The sequence below is a fragment of the Malaclemys terrapin genome, chromosome 11 (assembly GCF_027887155.1).
Source record: "Malaclemys terrapin pileata isolate rMalTer1 chromosome 11, rMalTer1.hap1, whole genome shotgun sequence".
NCBI classification, from domain to species: Eukaryota; Metazoa; Chordata; order Testudines; family Emydidae; genus Malaclemys; species Malaclemys terrapin.
In genome coordinates, this window is record NC_071515.1 from 72,118,490 (window position 1) to 72,137,933 (window position 19,444).

A 19,444-nucleotide genomic window follows, 5' to 3' on the forward strand; every position below is an offset into this window, starting at 1 on the left:
TTAGGAATGAAACATTTTCTCGCTGTTGACGTCACTAGGCCTCACCCTAGGTAACTCGGGAGGGTGGAGGGCCACAAAGTGTCAATGAAGCCTTCCTGCACTAGGCCTAAGTGAACCAAACTCTATCCTTGAATGTTTAAACTCTAATCAACCTCAAAAGCCAGGTGCAATTGGAATATGTAAGCAACCAGTTATCTGTGTGCAACCCCCTGCTCAAGCAGTAATAATGAGGCCTGCATGTTTCTGGCTGAAGGGAGAAAGGACAAGATAACGGTTTAAAGAAGTTACTAACAAGCTAGGCTTATAGCTGCCAAGAATGACTTAACTATTACCAGGGACGGGAGGGGTAGAGGGAGGAATGGGGGGGAGAAAGGGAGGGCTAGAGGGGAAAGGGGGGGTGAGGCTTAACTGCAAAATGTATAAAAGAAGAAAAACTGTTCCTGTTAATGTGCTTGATCTGAGACGTGCCAGTCTCCTTGCACCGCTTTGGGATCCCAAATAAACTTTGTTTGCTTCTCCACCTGGTGTGTTTATTGACGCGAAGCACACCGGGCAACGAACCCGCTGTTGCTTTGCCTCGGGCACTCTGTGCTGGCAACATCGCCAACATTGTAACAAGTAATAAAGTAGATGCAAGTCTGACAGATACACAACTGAAACAGTTACACTCAAGCTCTGACTATACTAGCAACTAAGCTATTTTCAACTGCAAGTTCAAAATGACTCAATGCTAACAGTAGTTCCCAGTAATTTATCAGTTATCTAGTGCAGGGGTTCTCAACCTTTTTCTCTCTGAGGCCCCCTCGACATGCTATAAAAACTCCAGGGCCCAGTGGGGCAGGGACGCCCCAGGGCAGGGCCTTGGGCATAGGCATAGTTTGACTTCCATGGAGGGGGAGATAGCAGGGCTAGATCCACCTCCACATGGCGGGGTCCAGGGAGGGGGTGCCACCTCCACCCCCTGACTCACCTCAGCAGGCCACAAAGCCTATCTGGGCTGGGGAGGAGCACACAATCAAAAATTATAACTCAAAGGTGGGAAGCTTAGCTCAAAAAGTTTGAAAACAGCTTAGAGTTCAGGGAGGGGGTTGCTAGGGGCTGTGTGAGGGCAGGAGGTAGCTCACGGTGGAAGCAGGGAGTCGCTAGGGGCTGTGTGCAGATGGGGGTAGCTCAACTTGCAGGGATGGGATAGCTGGGGCTGTGTGTGGGCACGTGGGTAGATCAGGGTGCAGGGAGAGGATACTAGGGCCTCTGTGTGGGTGGGGGTACCTCAGGGTGCAGGGAGGGCATAGCTTAGGGTGCAGGGAGAGTAGTATTAGGGGCTGTGTGCTGGGAGGACTCCCCTGTGGTCCCTGTTCCCAGAGGAGTCTGCCAGCCACAGAGCCAGGTCTCCCCACCCAGGGGGCTACTACTGGCTGCCTCTGCAGGAGCCAAGGGGGCAGGGAGCTGAGGAGCAGCTTCAACTTGTGGCACCAGCAGAAGAGGAAGGAATGCTGCCGCTGCCTCCGCCATGGCAACAGCAAGAGCCGCAGCTGCCCCACAGTGCCTGGCTCCGGCTTCAGCTTCCCACCTCTGACCTGGCCAGAGGGCGGGGGCGAAAGGTGTGGAGTTGCCCCTGGGACTGCCGTGCTCTTGCACTACAGTTGGGGGGGAAGTCAATGCCCTCCAGTTCTGCCCATGTGCTCAGGGCTTCTGCCCCACAGGGAGCACCAGGGCTCCGGGCTTCAGCTCCGTGGGGGGCACCGGGGATCCAGCCGCGGGGCCCCGCGGCCCCGTTGAAAGGGCTTGCGGACCCCCTGGGGGCCACGGACACCCAGTAAAGAACCGCTAATCTAATGTAGACAGGATTTCGGGATACACACTTGCCAGGGTACCGAAGAGCAGTTCTGTCAGCTTTCAGAGGGACCAGGCCAATGATTTTGAAGATGTGACAGAAGATATTCTGAGAACAACTCACCAGATAAGAGTTTTCCCTTTTAGTAGCCAACAAAGATGTACAATCTAATTTAAATGTCAGTCTCATCCTAGTCGTTGATATTGCAATTATAAAATTTCCAAAACATTTTAGACAAATATCTAAGAAAAACAACCATAGATGAGGTGAATATCAATTTCATGTCACTGCCACAAAAACTTACATTATCTAATAAGCAATGTCAATTATTAATTAGTTATCTTCTAGGATGCTAGAACATGATATACAACACCATCCAAGCTCAATAAACATCACTATTTCCCCGTTTCATTTCCTTTTGATGGTGAAAGTACTAAATACAGATGTAATCTAAAAAGTCTTAAACTATCTACCAGAACTATGCATATGTGAGAAGTGAATCTGAGAAAAATATCAGTTGTGGGAGCCAAAAGTTACTTCAATTATGACAAATTTAATAGAGCCTACCAATAATAGCCTATTTTTATTAATTGTGTTGTATTCCCTCCCTCTCCTGCCATCTTCTCCTACGTAGAATCATAGAATCGTAGAACTGGAAGGACCTTGAGAGGTCATCTAGTCCAGTCCTCTGCACTCATGGCAGGACTAAATATTATCTAGACCATTCCTGACAGGTGTTTGTCTAACCTGCTCTTAAAAGTCTCCAATTATGGGAATTCCACAACCTCCTTAGGCAATTTATTCCAGTGCTTAACCAGTCCCTGACAGTTAGGAAGTTTTTCCTAATGTCCAACCGAAACCACCTCTGTTGCAATTTAAGTCCATTGCTTCTTGTCCTATCCTCAGAAGTGAAACAGAAATGTTTTTCTCCCTCCTCCTTGTAACAACCTTTTATGTACTTGAAAACTGTTGTCCCCTCTCAGACTTCTCTTCTCCAAACTAAATAAACCCAATTTTTTCAGTCTTCCCTCACAGGTCATGTTTTCTAGACCTTTAATTTTTTTTTGTTGCTCTTCTCTGCAGCTTCTCGAATTTGTCCACATCTTTCCTGAAATGTGGCACCCAGAACTGGACACAATACTCCAGCTGAGGTCTAATCTGCGCGGAGTAGAGTGGAAGAGTGACTTATTCCTCCTTATACATCCCAGAATTATGTTTGCTTTTTTTTCTTGCAACAGTGTTCCACTGTTGACTTGTACTTAGCTTGTAATCCACTCTGATCCCTAGATCCCTTTCTGCAGTACTCCCTCCCAGGCAGTCATTTCTCATTTTGTATGTATGCAACTGACTTTGCATTTGTCCTTATTGAATTTCATCCTATTTACTTCAGACCATTTCTCCAGTTTGTCCAGATCATTTTGAATGTTAATGCTCTCCTCCCCAAAGCACTTGCAACCCTTCCAACTTGGTATCATCCGCAAACTTTATAAGTGTACTCTCTATGCCATTATTTAAATCACTGAAGATATTGAACAGAACCAGATCCAGAACTGATCCCTGTGAGACCCCACTCGATATGCCCTTCCTACTTGACTGTGAACCATTGATGATTACTCTCTGGGAATGGTTTTCCAACCAGGTATGCACCCACCTTATAGTAGCTCCATCTAGGTTGTATTTTCCTAATTTGTTCAGAAGGTCATGCAAGACAGTATCAAAAGCCTTACTAAAGTCAAGATCTACCACATCTACCTCTTCCCGCTATTCACAAGGCTTGTTTCCCTGTCAAAGAAAGCTATTAGGTTGATTTGACAGAATTTGTTCTTGACAAATCCATGCTGACTGTTACTTTTCACCTTATTATCTTCTAGGTGTTTGAAATTGATTGCTTAATTACTTGCTCCATTATCTTTCCAGGTACTTAAATTAAGCTGACTGGTCTGTAATTCCCCAGTTTGTCCTTATTTCCTTTTTTATAGATGGGCACTATATTTGCCCTTTTTCAGTCGTCAGGAATCTCTCCAGTCTTCCATGACTTTTCAAAGATGATGGCTAATGGCTCAAATATCTCTTCAGTCAGCTCCTTGAGTATTCTAGGATTATTCATCAGGCCCTGGTGACTTGAAGACATCTAACTTGTCTAAGTAATTTTTAACTTGTTCTTTCCCTGTTTTAGCCTCTGATCCTACCTTATTTTCACTGGTATTGACTATGATTAACATTGAATCGCTACTAACTTTTTTGGTGAAAACTGAAACAAAAAAGCCATAAAACACTTCTGTCATTTCCACATTTTCATTTATTGTTTTCCCCCCTCACTGAGTAACAGGCCTAGCCTGAAATGTAGAAATGTAGGGCTGAAAGGGACCTTGAGATATCACCCAGTTCAGCCCCCTGTGCTGTGGCATAACCAAGTAAACCTAGATCATCCCTGACAGGTGTTTGTCTAACCTGTTTTTAAAAACTTTCAATGATGGGGATTCCATAGCCTCCTTTGGAAGCCTACTCCAGAGCTTAACTACCCTTATAATTAGAAAGCTTTTCCTAACATGTAACCTAAATCTCCCTTTCTGCAGATCAAGCCATTACTTCTTGTCCTAACTTCACACCCCACAATATCAGCCTTTATCGCAGCCAACAATTACTTACCAGTACCGGAACTTTGAACCCAAAGTAAAATAATGTGCAAAAAAGTTCTTCTGAGGCGGCAGAGGTCTGTCCAATCGGAAGAATGTGTGATGCTCAACACAAGCTTTCCACAAATTCTTACATGCTCGGTAATTCACCATATTGAATCCCAGTAACATTTCTCTAGATTCATGCTAAAAAAGAAAAGTATAATTTCATTTTAGAAAAATTTTAATGCTTCTCTACTATGTTTAGGAAATGTATTTAAGATTATTATTGTTCATTGATAACACTTATATTTTCCAAAACAGTACAAAGCATTCTATTTCAGAATATGTTTGAAGTGCCAATCTAACCACTCCCAAGTTTACACATTTTAAAGCCCTTCTATGAATAACTCCAACTAGGGTTACCATATCTATTAAATAAAAAAAGAGGACCCTCCACGGGCCCTGGCCCCACCCATTTCCCCACCCCCATCCCTGCCCCAACTCCGCCCCTTCCCTGCCCTAACTCCGCCCCCTCCTCCCTCCCACTCCCAGCCAGGGGAAAGGGCTGCCCGAGCGCTTCCGGCTTCACGGTTTGCCGGGCAGCCCCCAGACCCTGCGCCTCCTGCCAGTGCTTCCCCAGCGCAGCTGGAGCCCGGGAGGGGAAGCGCCCAGCCGGGGGCGCAGGGTCTGGAGGCTGCCCGGCAAACCATGAAGCCGGTAGCGCTTGGGCTTCGGGCAGCCCCCATGCCTCCGGACCCTGCGCCACCAGCCGGGCACTTCTCCCGGGCTCCGGCGGCGCAGGGTCCGGAGGCATGGAGGCTACCCGAAGCCGGTAGCGCTCGGGCAGCCCGGCTCTGTTTAAGAGCCGGGCTGCCCGAGCGCTACTGGCTTCGGGCAGCCCCCATGCCCGGCTCTTAAACATAGCCGAAGGTGTCAGGGGAGGAGCAGAGCCGCGGAGGTGCTCCGCTCCTCCCCTCTCAGACTTTAAGAGCCGAGCTGCCCGAGCCAGCGCTACCGGCTTCGGGCAGCCCCCCTTGCCTCCGGACCCTGAGCCGCCGGAGCAGCTCAGCTGGAGCCCGGGAAGGGAAGTGCCTGGCCGGCGGCTCGGGGTCCGGAGGCAGGGGGGGCTGCCCAAAGCCGGTAGCGCTGGCTCGGGCAGCTCAGCTCTTAAAGTCTGACAGGGGAGGAGCGGAGCAGCTCAGCTGGAGCCCGTGAAGGGAAGTGCCTGGCCCACGGCTCGGGGTCCGGAGGCAGGGGGGGCTGCCCGAAGCCGGTAGTCTGAGAGGGGAGGAGCAGAGTAGAGCAGCCGCGGGAGGGGACGTGCCCGGCCGGCATTTTCCCGGACATGTTTGGCTTTTCGGCAATTCCCCCCGGACGGGGGTTTGATTGCCAAAAAGCAGGACATGTCCGGGAAAAAACGGACGTATGGTAACCCTAACTGCAACAGTGTGTGTGTTTTAAGTTAATTTTACTAGTTAAATGTTATATCCACTTTTTCTCTTTAATGATCCCGCTTCAGTTCAGCAACAGGGTCTCCCCAGGTGTCTAGTGAGCCTGGAGGAATTCTCAGATGGGGAGAGGATGTTGCTGCTAATAGACCATCTCCCAGCTATTATGCTCAGGTGCTGTGACAGAGGAAAGAAATCCCCAAAACTTGCCTCCCTGTTCCAAGACTCCAACAAGAGTGAGGAAGAGAGTAAGCCTTAGCCCTAATGGTTTAGAGGAGGAGAGGAAGTAAGCTGGCAAGCATGCACACAGGAGAGTCAAAGGATGGGAAGACCGTACAGCCATTGTTGATAAACTCAAGGACAGCTGAAATATTTAACTCTGTGTAATTAATACCTTTATTGTGCTTACTAGTAGAAAGAGCAGAGCAAGGGTAGTAGGTGCTGGAAAAGCTGGCAATTGAGGGAGTTTGTTACTAGCCATGGTAGTTAACAAGATATAACCAATGCTAACTTGTCTCTCTCTCAAGCAGAAGGTTGGGTTTAGTACATTTCACCTGCCTTTGTTTACTAGTTGCAGCATCCTCCTTCAAAGACACTTGCTTGCTGGCTAGTTCTCCCTCCAAGCAACTGAGACTCATCCCTCCTTTATCCTTCTTGGAATATTGGAAAAGTTTCATCATGCAGAGGGAAATTAGTGTATGGGACAGAACCAGCAAGGGGCCTAACAGTATGTAGTACTAACTGAAGTCCCGCATGTGGAGAGCTTGCACAATTGGGCCCCAGGGCTGCAAGTGTAAACATTTTCAAAAGAAGCTAGAGGAAAGAAACCATTCCATAGTATGAACTAACTGCATAAGTGGACAGACTTTGTAGGGGTCATGACAACCAATTTCATCCATGAACATCCTATGCACAAGTCAAAGTATACTTTGACACCATCTCAAAATATCTGAAGTAGAATTTGTAACGATTGCAGTTTTAACTGAGAAAATACATTACCTGCTCAGTCATCACAACTTGGTTACAATTAATTATTTAAACAAAGATAAAGGGCTTGTCTACATAGCATGGAAAGCACTCCAGAGGGGAGTGATTTATACGGTACACTAACATGTTGCGCTCTAACTACCCTGTGTAGATCCTGCTGGGGCATTCTAAAAGGTACCATAGGATTATAGGCAGGTCTACACTACTGCTTAAGTTGATCTAATTTACGTCGCTCACAGGTGTGAAAAAGACACCCCCCAAGCGACCAAATTATAGAAACTTACGCGCAGTCTACACAACCGTTATGTCAGCGGGAGATGCTCTGCCGCCAACATAGCTTCCACCTCTCTCAGAGCGCAGTAATTATACTGATGGGAGAGCACTCTCCTGACGCCATAGAGCAACTTCACCAGACACGCCGCTGCAGCTGTGCCGATGTAGCGCTTCTAGTGTAGCCCTGCCCTTTGTAAAAGAGAACTAGATAACTTTTAGAGTGTGTCAGAAGGGTCTACATGGGGCAGTCAGAGCAGAGCACATTAGAACATTTTACAAACAACACTCCTTTAGTGGGCTTTGCCAGCACCATGTAGACCTAAAACCCATAATGTGTTAAAAGCAGGTGAACTATTCTTTACTTATGCTGACACCTCACGGCACTGCCAAATTAGAGAATAAACCTCTCTCAAGTAGTTAACGGATGATGTACTAGTCTTTTTGAGGACTGCTGTCATTAAAACCTTTAATATTTAAAAGTATTTTAAAAATATGTATGTAGAACTATTTTTAAAAAGTCTGTAGAACAGTTTTTTTCACTGTCAAGACTAATTTAATACCATAAAGCACTTCAAATTTAGCCTCAATTACAGCTGTATCAGAGGGGTAGCCGTGTTAGTCTGGATCTGTAAAAAGCAACAGAGGGTCCTGTGGCACCTTTAAGACTAACAGATGTATTGAAGCATAAGCTTTCGTGGGTGAATACCCACTTCGTCAGACGCATGTAACAACTCCTGTGTTATTTGTACATTTAAACATAACTGAGAAATATGCCAAACACAGTATTATTTGCATTTTTGTTGTTTTTTCAGGCACCCAGAATACTGGTTGACAAATTTTTAAAAATCCAAATAAATAAGTGTCCACTCAGAGACTAAGTCCTGATTTATTACAGAAAAAACCGTCCATTACACATTATGTGTGCGTGCGTTGCGTGCACGGACGTCGGAAACTTTTTCCCTCAGCGGCTCCCATCAGGCTGGCAGGGTCCCCCCCCGCCCCGCCAGAGCAGCGCCCCGCTCTAGCGTATATATACACACCTGCCGACCCAACCCTCCCTCGGTTCCTTCTTGACGGTGACTCTGACAGAGGGGAAGGAGGGTGGAAAGTGTAATGGACGTGAACAACACATCTCGAAGAACAAGAGTTACGAAAAGGTAGGTAACAGTTTTTTCTTCTTCGAGTGATTGTTCACGTCCATTACACATTAGGTGACTCACAAGCTTACCATAGGAGGAGGGTAGGAGTCAAGCAACAATTGATTGAAGCACAGCCCTGCCCACCGCCGCGTCCTCTCTGGTCTGATGATGGATTGTGTAATGGGCTGTGAATGTGTGCACCGACGACCAGGTGGCTGCTTTACAGATCCCCTGGAGTGGAACCTGCGCCAGGAAAGCCGTCGAGGATGCTTGGGCCCTAGTCGAGTGAGCCCTGATCGCCGGGGCTGGTACTTTGGCCAGCTCATAGCATGTGCAGATGCAAAGCACGATCCATTATGATAACCGTTGTGCCCAGATAGGGCGGCCTTTCATTCTCTCTGCAATGGCAATGAACAGTTGTGTCGATTTGCGAAATGGCCTGGTCCGTTCCAGATAGAACGGCAGGGCCCTACGGACATCGAGGGTATGCAGGCTGCAGTGGCTCGGGTCCGTTTGGGGAAGAACACCGGTAAACAGATGTTCTGCCCCATATGAAATTGCGAGATCACTTTAGGGAGGAATTTGGGGTGCAGTCTCAGCTGCACCTTGTCCTTATAAAAAGCTGTATATGGAGGTTCCAAAATGAGGGCTCTCAACTCCAACACCCTCCTAGCCGATGTAATGGCCACTAGAAACGCTACCTTCCATGAGAGGTGCATGAGAGAACAAGAGGCTAGGGGTTCAAAGGGTGGTCCCATGAGCTTAGTTAGGACCAGGTTAAGGTTCCATGTAGGGACTGGCAGGCGTGAGTAGGGGAACACCCTTTCCAGCCCCTTGAGAAATCGGACTACTGTGGGGTTGGAAAACACCGAATGCCCCAACTCTGCCGGGTGGAACGCTGATATGGCAGCCAGATGCACTTTAATTGAGGAGGGGGCGAGCCCTTGATGTTCGAGGTGCAGCAAGTAGTCCAGTATTGATGGGATGGAGGCCTGCAGAGGCTGTATGTGATTAGGCTCGCACCAGTGGGAGAATCTCTTCCATTTGGCAAGGTAAGTCGCTCTTGTGGAGGGCTTCCTACTACCAAGGAGAATTTGTTGAACCTGGTGGGAGCACCTATTCTCCACAGCGTTTAGCCACAGAGATTCCACAGAGATGTAGCAATGGTATGTTCGGGTGGAGTAGGCGACCCCGGTCCTGTGTGATGAGGTCTCGGTGCAGGGGTAGGGCAAAACTGAGGGCATTGGCTGTTACCCTTGGTGGCGAAGAGATCCACTTGGGGAAAACCCCACCTCCGGAAGACTGAATGCAGGACGTCCTTTCTTAACGTCCATTCGTGCATGTGATACGACCTGCTGAGGCGGTCTGCTAACCTGTTTTGAACCCCCGCAAGATATGTTGCCACCAGTTGGACTGAGTGGGCTATACAGAAGTCCCATAGGAGGAGCGCCTCGTGACAGAGGGGAGAGGAGCGGGCCCTGCCCTGCTTGTTTATGTAGGGCATGGCGGTAGTGTTGTCCATCAGAACTGACACGCTGTGGCCTTCTATGGTAGCGTGAAAGGTCTGGCAGGTGAGGCGAACCGCCCTTAACTCCTTCACATTGATGTGGAGCAACTTTTCATCCCTGGACCATAAGCCCTGCATTCGTAGGTCCCCTAAGTGTGCCCCCCAGCCCAGGTCTGATGCATCTGTTACTAGCGTCAGGGTGGGCTGCGGTGTAGTGAAGGGGACCCCTTGGCAAACTTGCTGTTGATCGAGCCACCAGCGGAGGGAGTTCGAGACCCAAGCTGGGATTGTCACTACAAGGTCCAAGAGGTCTCTGCTGGGGCGATACGTTGGGGCTAGCCACAGCTTTAACGGTTTGAATCTCAGGCAGGCTGTTTGACTACCTGTGTGCAAGCTGCCATGTGCCCCAGGAGTTGCATACAGCACCTGACTGTGGTTGTGGGAAATTGTTGAATGGAGGTTACGGCTCTTTGAATGGCCAGGAACCTGGGAACTGGAAGACTTGCTCGTGCCTCCACCGAGTCTAGGACTGCCCCTATGAAGTCCAGTCTTTGTGTGGGGATCAGCGAGGACTTGGGCACATTTACCAAGAGACCGAGCTTGTGGAACACACGTAACGCCAGTGTCATGTGGGAGCGAACCTCGTCCTCTGACCTGCCCGCGAGGAGCCAGTCGTCCAAGTATGGGTATACCCGCATCTTTCTTTTTCGAAGAAAGGCTGCCACCACGGACATGCATTTCGTGAACACTCGAGGGGCCGTTGCCAGGCCAAAGTGCAAGACCGTAAATTGGAAATGGTGCTGATTGATGGTGAAACGCAGGAACCACCGGTGTGCAGGGTGGATGGCGATGTGAAAGCACGCATCTTTCATCTCGAGGGCAGCGTACCAATCCCCCGGATCCAAGGATGGGATAATAGCGCCAAGGGAGACCATGCGAAAGCAGGCCTTCACTAAGAATTTGTTTAGTTTGCGAAGGTCCAAAATGGGTGGAGACCCCCTTTTGCTTTGGGGATAAGGAAACATCTGGAGTAGAACCCTTTCCCTCTTAGGTCTGGAGGGACCTCTTCCACCGCCCCTGCCCTGAGGAGGGCCTGTATCTCCTGCATAAGGAGTTGCTCGTGAGAGGTTCCCTGAAGAGGGATGGGGATGGGGGGTGGGAGGGAGGGGGCGAGGAGAACTAAAGTGTGTATCCCACCTCCACCGTGCGAAGGACCCAACGGTCCAATGTTATACGAGACCAAGCACGGTAGAAATGGGACAAACGGTCCCTGAAACATAGGGGAGGATCCAGTGTGAGGATCGGTACGCTGTCCTCGATCGCAACTTCAAAATCCTTGTTTGTTGCCAGGCTGCGGCTTGCCCTGACCTTGGTTTTGGTTAGGCGTGTTGTTTCGCCTACGCCTGTTGTCTCTGCCCCTTCTGCAGTATGGTTCCTGCCTGGGGTGAGGGATGCTGCCTCTGCTGCGGCGGTTGGGGCTTAAAGGGCTTCCTCTGTGTCGCTGGGGTGTGCATTCCCAACGACTTGAGGGTCGCTCGGGAGTCTTTGAGGCTATGCAGCCTGGCATCCGTTTGGTCTGAGAACAAGCCTGACCCTTCGAATGGGAGGTCTTGTAAGGTGTTTTGCATCTCTGGTGGAAGGGCTGAAGCCTGTAACCACGTCGAGCGCCTCATCACCACCCCGACGTGATTGTCCCGGCAGCTGTGTCCGCAGAGTCAAGGGAGGCCTGCAAAGAGGTTTTGGCCACCGCCTTCCCTTCGTCCACGATGGCTGCGAACTCGGGTTGTGAGCCCTGGGGCAGGGAGTCCTTAAACTTGGAGACTGATGCCCAAGAATTGAAATTGTGCCTGTTCAGGATCGCTTGCTGATTAGCGATCCTCAATTGGAGGCCCCCAGACAAGTAGACCTTTCTACCAAACAAGTCCAAGCGCTTTGCCTCCTTGGCCTTGGGGGCCAGGGCTTGTTGGCCATGTCGTTCTCGTTCGTTGACTGCGGATACGACCAGCGAACAGGGTGTCGGGTGACAAAAGAGGAAGTCGAATCCTTTGGAGGGGGCAAAGTACTTCCTCTCTACGCCCTTTGCAGTTGGTGCACTGGAGGCCGGTGTTTGCCATACTGTCTTATAATTAGACTGTACCGTGATTCTGGAGGGGCCTTCAGGGCTTAGGATGTCCATCATAGGATCCTCCTGCTCTACCGTCTCCTCCGTCTGTAAACCCAAATTGAGGGCTACTCAGTGGAGTAGTTCCTGGTGTGCCCGATGGTCAACCGGGGGAGGGCCTGATACTGCCGGGCCCGCCACGGCTTCATCTAGCGAGGAGGAGGAAGTTAAAGCCTTCTGTGCTTCCTCCTCTAGCCCTTCCTGCAGCTCCTCAGTGGATGGGAGCTCCTCTGGAGTCTGTCCAGCTGAGCGGGCCTGAGACGGTACCGGGCTCGGTGCCGTGTCGGCTCTCTCCTGCTCTGGTGGTCTGGAGACCGTGGCCTCCTTGTGAGAGGAGGGACGCCCCTGCGGGGAGCAGGACCGGTGTCCTGAGAGGCCGGATCTCGAGGCCCTGGAGGGGGGGCCTTGGTGCTGGTGGTAGGCCCATGGAGTCCAGAACGGCCACTGTCCTGGCGGGCCCCACTGTGGGTGCCAAGAGGCTTGGAGTTCCCTGCTGGCTGGTGCCCTGTGGGTATATCTGCTGGAATGGCCCAAGTCTGCCTCAGAAACCACGGATGGCGACCTCGAGGGCCACGGTGGTGCCGTGGAACGGTGCCGGTCCGGGACCAGAGAGCGGCGCTTTCTTGACCAGGACCGTGATTGGGAGTGGCGCCTTGTCGACCGGGACCGGTACTGGTGCCCTCAGGACCGGGAACGACTGCTAGTGGTCGGCCTCAGGGATCGCGTGACTGAAACGTCCCAGTGCCTGTTCGGATAAGGAGCCGGGGAACGCTGGACCGGTGCCGGGCGTTTGCTAGGGCAAGTCGCCTGTGAGGCTCTCTGCGCCGAGGGTAGCCGGGAGTCCACCGAGGTGGAGCTCGACCGGGACTGGCACCATGAATGGTGCCGAGATGGTGACCTTGATGGGCGCACCGGTTTGCCTCTGGATGGCAGTCTCGGTATCGGCCCCGGATGCTTGTTTTTGGCCTGGAGGGGGCTCTCCGCGGACAATTCGATGAGGTCCCTTGCTGCCTCAAACGTGTCCGGCGTGGAGGGCTGTTCCAGAAGCTCCTCCAGCCCTTCCTCCTCACTCGAGGAGCTTATCCCGAGGCTCGACGGGCCTTTCGGCGCCGGAGCCACTGGCACCAGGATCTGTCCTGGGGTAGCAATGCCCTTTAGGGCACCGAAGTCCTTCATGGGCGCTACCTTTTTATGTTGGGAGTGCCCTCAGGCCTTGGGTTGGCCCTTCGATTTGGTCGGCGAAGACGACCGGGGCCGGGGACGGTCCTGTTGTTTCGGTGCCGTAGGCTTAGGGTGCCCCACCGGTGCAGGATCACGGACCGATGCCGGGACACTCCGCACCAAGGCTGACGGTGCCGCGGTCAGATGAGTCAAAGTGGAGGGCTGTAATGCAGCCTCCATGAGTAGCTGTTTAAGCCGAAAGACTCTCTCTCTTTCTTAGTTCTGGGCTTGAAAGCCTTACAGATCTTGCAGCGCTCTTTTTGGTGCGATTCCCCCAGGCAACGGAGACACAAGTCGTGGGGATCGCTAATCGGCATAGGCTTGCGGCACGTGGCACAAGCCTTGAAGCCTTGGGCGTGTGGGATGCCCCGCCGCCCAGGGCCAGTGTCGGAATGTAACCAAACACCTAAAACTAAGGAGCTTAACTATCTTCTAACAAACTGCTAACTACTAACATTAAACCTGATAACTATTAACGCTAAGGGACACTCTCAGGCGAGAGTTAAAAGTTGTTCCAACACCGGACGGTAAGAAGGAACTGAGGGAGGGTCGGGTCAGCAGGTGAATATATACACTAGAGCGGGGCGCCGCTCGGGGGGGGGGGGGGGGGGGGGGGAGGCCTGCCGGCCCGACGAGAGCCGCTGAGGGAAAAAGTTTCTGACGTCCATGCACACAACGCGCGCACACCTAATGTGTAATGGACGTGATCACTCGAAGAAGAAGAATAGCTTGAATAAGATTTTTGGTAGTTTGGGTAGTCAACACAATTTCTAGGTTTGACTAAATATCAGTTTTAAGTAGATGACATTTAAAAGAGTTAAATATGAGTTTGCCATTTATTTGGCTATTCATGTCTGAGATCTCCAAGGAATGAAAATGAAGTCCTTGCTGTTTGTGTGCATCTGATAAGCAGAGCGTAAAAGGATGAGGATAATTTGTTGATATAGATGAGGTGACTTGTGTGAGAAATTGAAGACATTCTTTAGCATTTAGTACATTCTGCTATAAGTAGCAAGATACCTTGTATATGAAAGGTTGGAAAATATAAAAAAGATAAGGAACTTATATTTGTGCCAATCTGATTATCCTGCTGGGATCCAGTAAACACTCATCAAAAACACTCACTCAAAAAAAAAAAAATCACAATAAGAGAACGTTAAGGGTTTGCAAGGTCCTTTTCCTGAAGCCTTGGCATACTAGTATTTCTCAACTATTTTCTAGAGAAGTAATAATTCATTGTGTCCCAAATTTAGAACATTTTCTATATTTAATTGTTTTGGGCCAGACCTTTAGCTTCTTAAGTGGTAGGGCAAATACGGGATGTATGTACAGCTGCTACACGTGCAGTTTCTCTTCTGTGAACAAGAAGGGTCTCCCCCAGCAGTGCTTTCAAACTAACAACCTTTTACAATCACATGTAATTATTTAAAGAAAAACGTACACAGTAATGGATCAGTTGAGCAGGAGGCATTTCAAATACATAATAATTAGTATCTAAATAATAGAGTTTTTCAACACTGTTTACCAAAAGTCAAAACTTCAACAGTGTGTGAAAAATGCAAATAAAATAAAATGGACTACAAAGGGGTTCTTTAAATTCTTACCCTTCAAAACTGAAATATTTAAATTTCTTCTCTTAAAATATTTCATGAAAACAAATTACACAGTCCAAAAGGCTGGCATAATCATGTGGGGTAATATTTTCAAAAGCATCAAAGTGACTAACAAACCTAATTCCCATTTAAAAGAGACTTAACATTTACAAATCAATCGGACTTGGGCTTTCAAGTGCCTAAGTCACTTTCAGAAATTTTACCTGTGATCACTAACTCACTTCACAGGTAGATGAAAAACCTTAGTCTTCGACTTAATTCTTCAGAGCTCATTTAAAGGGTATGGGTTCTCCAGTGAAAATGGTAAGCATCTATTGTGTTATTACATACATTTCAAATAACTTTGAGGTCACAACAGGTACAGTGAGGCAGAGGCTTGTGTGACTGATAATTACATCAGAACCTCAAACTGTTCAGCATTGCAGGTAAACCTGGATTATCTGAACAACTCAAGGGATTTCCAAAAAATGTGGATAATAAAGTGTTTCAGATAAACAGAATTTGCTTTTATGAGAGTTTTCAATATAGGAGTATATATCTATTTTTCTTGGGGTTTATGCAACATTTTGAAACCAGAAAAACACTTCTATTATTCATACACAAAGGTGACTCCATACCTTTTGGCAGATTTTTTTTTAAACTATTTTCAGATGTATTTACATGTAATAATTCTTAAAGCATTGCATGGGGTTTTAGCCATATGTTTTTTTGTAAAGTCACAAGAAGGTCAGTATGTGCTGTATTAGGTAAGACTCCATACAACTCTATGAAAAATGCATCCCCATAGAATCTGATCTCATTTCACTTGTGAATGGTAGAATTCAGACATCAGAGATAATCAGACCAATTACAAACCTCCAAGTTGTTTGCTTAAATTAATTTAGATATTGCTATCCTAGTTGTTAAGAAGGTTTAAAGCCAAATTCTAATTTCAGATTTGGCTACTTCACTTCTGCAAACTACACACACACCTGGAGCCAAAATCTGACCTTTGGGGTATTATAGGTCAGCATACTGTTTAAAAACTGCCTTCTTTTCCATAAATATTATTTAACATACATGATCTATCACACTGCTGAGATATTCCCCAAACTCGCAATCTTATCATCCTTAATTGCGCTTTTATGCCTCAATTCAGGCTGTTGCTAATTCCTGCTATTTCTTCCTTCACACAACATCCAAAATCCATCCCTTCTTGTCTATGTCTACCACCAAAACATTTGCCTTTGCCTTAATAATCTCCTTCCTGGACTACTACTTGGCCTTAGTGATACTCACCATGCTCCAAAATGCAGCTGTCAAACCTTGTTTGCGAGTCTGACCACATCATCCTCTTTATAAGTCTCTTCTTCTAGCCTGACTGCTCCTTCTGCACCAATTTCGAATTCTTCAGCTTCACTTTTAAAATTCTGCACAGCTCTGTTCCTGGGCACAGCTATATCACTGGTCACCAACAACTCTCATGGTAAGATCCTACAGTACACCTATTCCCTCTCTATCCCTATAGCCCTATTTTCCTTCTCTAATAAGCACCTCCCATGTCATCTCCTATACTTGGAATATCTTCCTTAATAATGTACATTACATACACCTCCCCACCTTCTCAATCTACTTAGTTATTCTGATTTCCTTTAAAGAATAAACAAGAACCATATCAAGACAGACCTAACCTGATGTGTTAATTGTATTACCTTATTCTTGGTATTAATACGAGGTTACTTATCTGGATCTAACTGGAGGTTCTTCGAGATGTGTGGTCCCTATCTGTATTCCACAAAGGGTATGTGCATGTTCCATGCACCCAGAGCCAGAGCTTTTCAGAGTATTGCTCGGCGGTCCGTACACGAGCCCTTGTATTGCCTTGCGGTTTCACCCAAGGCGATAAAGAGCAGGGCAGCCCGGCCATGTCTCCATTTCCTTCTCCACTGCAGACCTACATAGCCACAGCAGAGAGGAAAGAGGGTGGGACTGAAATACAGATCAAGACCACACATCTTGAAGAACCTCGTTACAAGTAACCAAACCTCCTCCTCTTCTTAAATGACGGTCCCTATTGTATTCCACAGAGGGTGATTGACAAGCAGTACCTTGAGAGGCAGAGGGTGCGAGGACGATGGCTGAACCGTAGAATGGAGGACCACTGTGCCGAATGAGGTATAAGTCGCAGAATCATGTACCAGAGCATAGTGAGAGAAAAAGGTGTGATCTGAACTCCATGTAGCCGCCTTACGTATGTCCACAAGGGGCACGTCGTGTAACGTGGCTGCTGATGCTTGTGGAATGGGCTCATATCTCATCTGGTGGGGAGAGCCCTGACAAGTGATAGCAGCGCATAATGCACCCTGAGACCCACTTACAGATTCTCTGGGTGGAAATGGCCTGCCCTTTAATTCTCTCCACTATTGTAACAAATAGTCTGGGAGACTTCTGGATTGGCTTTGTCCTTTGTAGATAAAAGGGCCCTACACACATTGAGGGAATGAAGCTGCCATTCCTTCTTCGAGGCATGTGGTTTTGGAAAGAAGGTAGGTGGATGTATGGGTTAGTTGAGGTGGAATTGTGAAACTACCTTTGGCAGAAACTTGGGATGCAGTCGTAGTGAGATCCTGTCCTTATGGAACATGGTAAAAAGGGGGGTTTTGCCATCATGGCTCCCAGCTCACCAACCATTCTTGCTGAGGTAATGGCAACAAGGAAAGCAACCTTTCTGGAGAGGCCAGAAAGAGTGCAGGAGGCAAAGGGATGGGTAAAAATCGACTCATCTGCCACGGGAGGATGGAAAGCACTAATGGTGGCTGCATGCACTCTGACAGAGCTGAGAGCAAGTCGCAAGACATTCACATGGAGGAGATATGGGATGCCCACAGATTCAGGGTCAAGACCTTGCTGTTGGGCCCAGCAGGTGAAGTGTATCCATTTGGCCTGATAGGATCGCCTCGTGGAGTCCTTTCGGCTACTGGAGAGGATGTCTTGCACTGCCAATCAGCATTCTCATGCTAATAGTGGTGTCCATCCAAACACCATGCTGTCAGATGTAGCATCCATGGATCTGGTTGCCTGATGCCTAGATGCTGGTGTCTTGCGTCAGCAGTTCCGGAAATGTCTGGAGTGGGAGTGGAGGTTGTTTTGACATGCAGATAAGAGAAGGGAACCAGAATTGGTGAGGCCAGAATGGAGTGATCAGAATGGCCATCGCTCTCTCCCACCAGAGTTTGTAGAGGACACAGGATAGGAGCGTGTGTGGGGGGGGAAGGTGTAGTTTGTCCGGTGTGACCAAACGACAACCAGAGTGTCGCCCAGTGAGCAGGCACTGAGTCCTCTGCTGGAGTAATATTGGGTGCATTTGATCTTGGTGTGAGATGCAAAGAGGTCTCTAATTCACGTTCTGCATGCCAGGCAGGTAGGCTGCTGACAAAAGAATATGATGTTCAATGCACCATTCTCAAGAGGCGAATCACTTCCATAAACAGCACTGGGGACCTCATGTCCCGTTGTTTATGTAGTATACTGTGATGGTGTTGTCTGACGACGAAGACGTGACAATAGCGTATAGCTGGTAAGAACACATTCTTTGTGTACTGCCCGAAGTTTGTTTATGTGCATCCTGGCTTCTCGCATGGTCCAGGTGCTTTGTCATGTAATCTTTAATATGAGTGCCCCAGCCTGTTATGACTGTCACAGTCAGCAAGGATGGAAGGAAGAGCATCTAGCAGCAGACTTGTATCGGGTCTGTCCAACACATTGAAGAAAAGGGATGACCTCCGATGGAAGGCTGATGGATTGGTGTCCATGGATTGGTGCATAGGAGAATAGACTCTTCGCAGCCATAGCTGTAGACAGCAAAAGGTGCAGGCGGGCAAAGGGAGTAACGTATGTGCACGCCTCCATGTGCCCTAGGTTGGAGAGGCAGGTACTGGCTGAGACCGAAGGGCTGGAGGTTATCAGGGCTATTTGGTCCAGTAGGCTCTGGAATCTGTCCTGTGGCAGATATGCTCATGCGGAGATGCATGATGCACACTCCTATGAATTCCAGGGACTGAGTAGGGTGCAAAGTTGATTTTTCTATGTTGCTGTTAACTCCTAGCAGAGAATAAGCTGGGATGTCAATACTTGAGCTTCCTCTTTGGACTGCGCTGCCAGTAGTCAGTCATCCAGGTATGGAAAGGAAAGGATTCCCTGATGTTGTAGGTGAGTCGCTATCCCCAGAGAAAACCTTTGTAAAAATCTGTTGGGCAGTGGTGTGTCCAAATGGGAAAATCCTGTATTGGAAGTATTGATGCCCCGCTTTGAACCTCAGGAGCCTTCTGTGGGTCTGATGTACGTTGATATGGACGTAGGCATCTTGAATGTTGAGAGCCATAAACCACATGCCTTTTTCTAGTGAGGGAATGACAGTTGCAAGCATGACCATACAGAATTTCGGAATGCGAATTGAGCAGGTGAGGTGTTGGAGATGCAAGTTTGGCTCCATCCCCTTTCTTCTTGGGTATCAGGAAATAGTTGGAATAGAACCCTGTGCCCCAAAAGGCTGCAGGGATTGACTTCTTTACTCCTCTCTGTAGGACGGAGTCCACCTCTAGGGTAAGAATACTGTCAATGAGGAGGGATCTCCACGCCGGGTGGGGGTCAGAGTGGGAGATGTA

General features: G+C 48.5%; 1 protein-coding gene across 6 annotated transcripts in view; it reads right to left on the minus strand.

Moving 5' to 3' along the window:
- The window catches only part of PTPN4 (protein tyrosine phosphatase non-receptor type 4), a 207,056-nt gene that overhangs the window by 78,473 nt on the left and 109,139 nt on the right, over nucleotides 1-19,444 (minus strand). For all 6 annotated transcript variants that reach the window (XM_054044369.1, XM_054044368.1, XM_054044367.1 and 3 more), the window contains one exon: nucleotides 4,484-4,656. In XM_054044369.1, coding sequence (XP_053900344.1) covers nucleotides 4,484-4,656 — 173 coding nt within the window. The remainder of the gene's footprint in view (nucleotides 1-4,483; nucleotides 4,657-19,444) is intronic.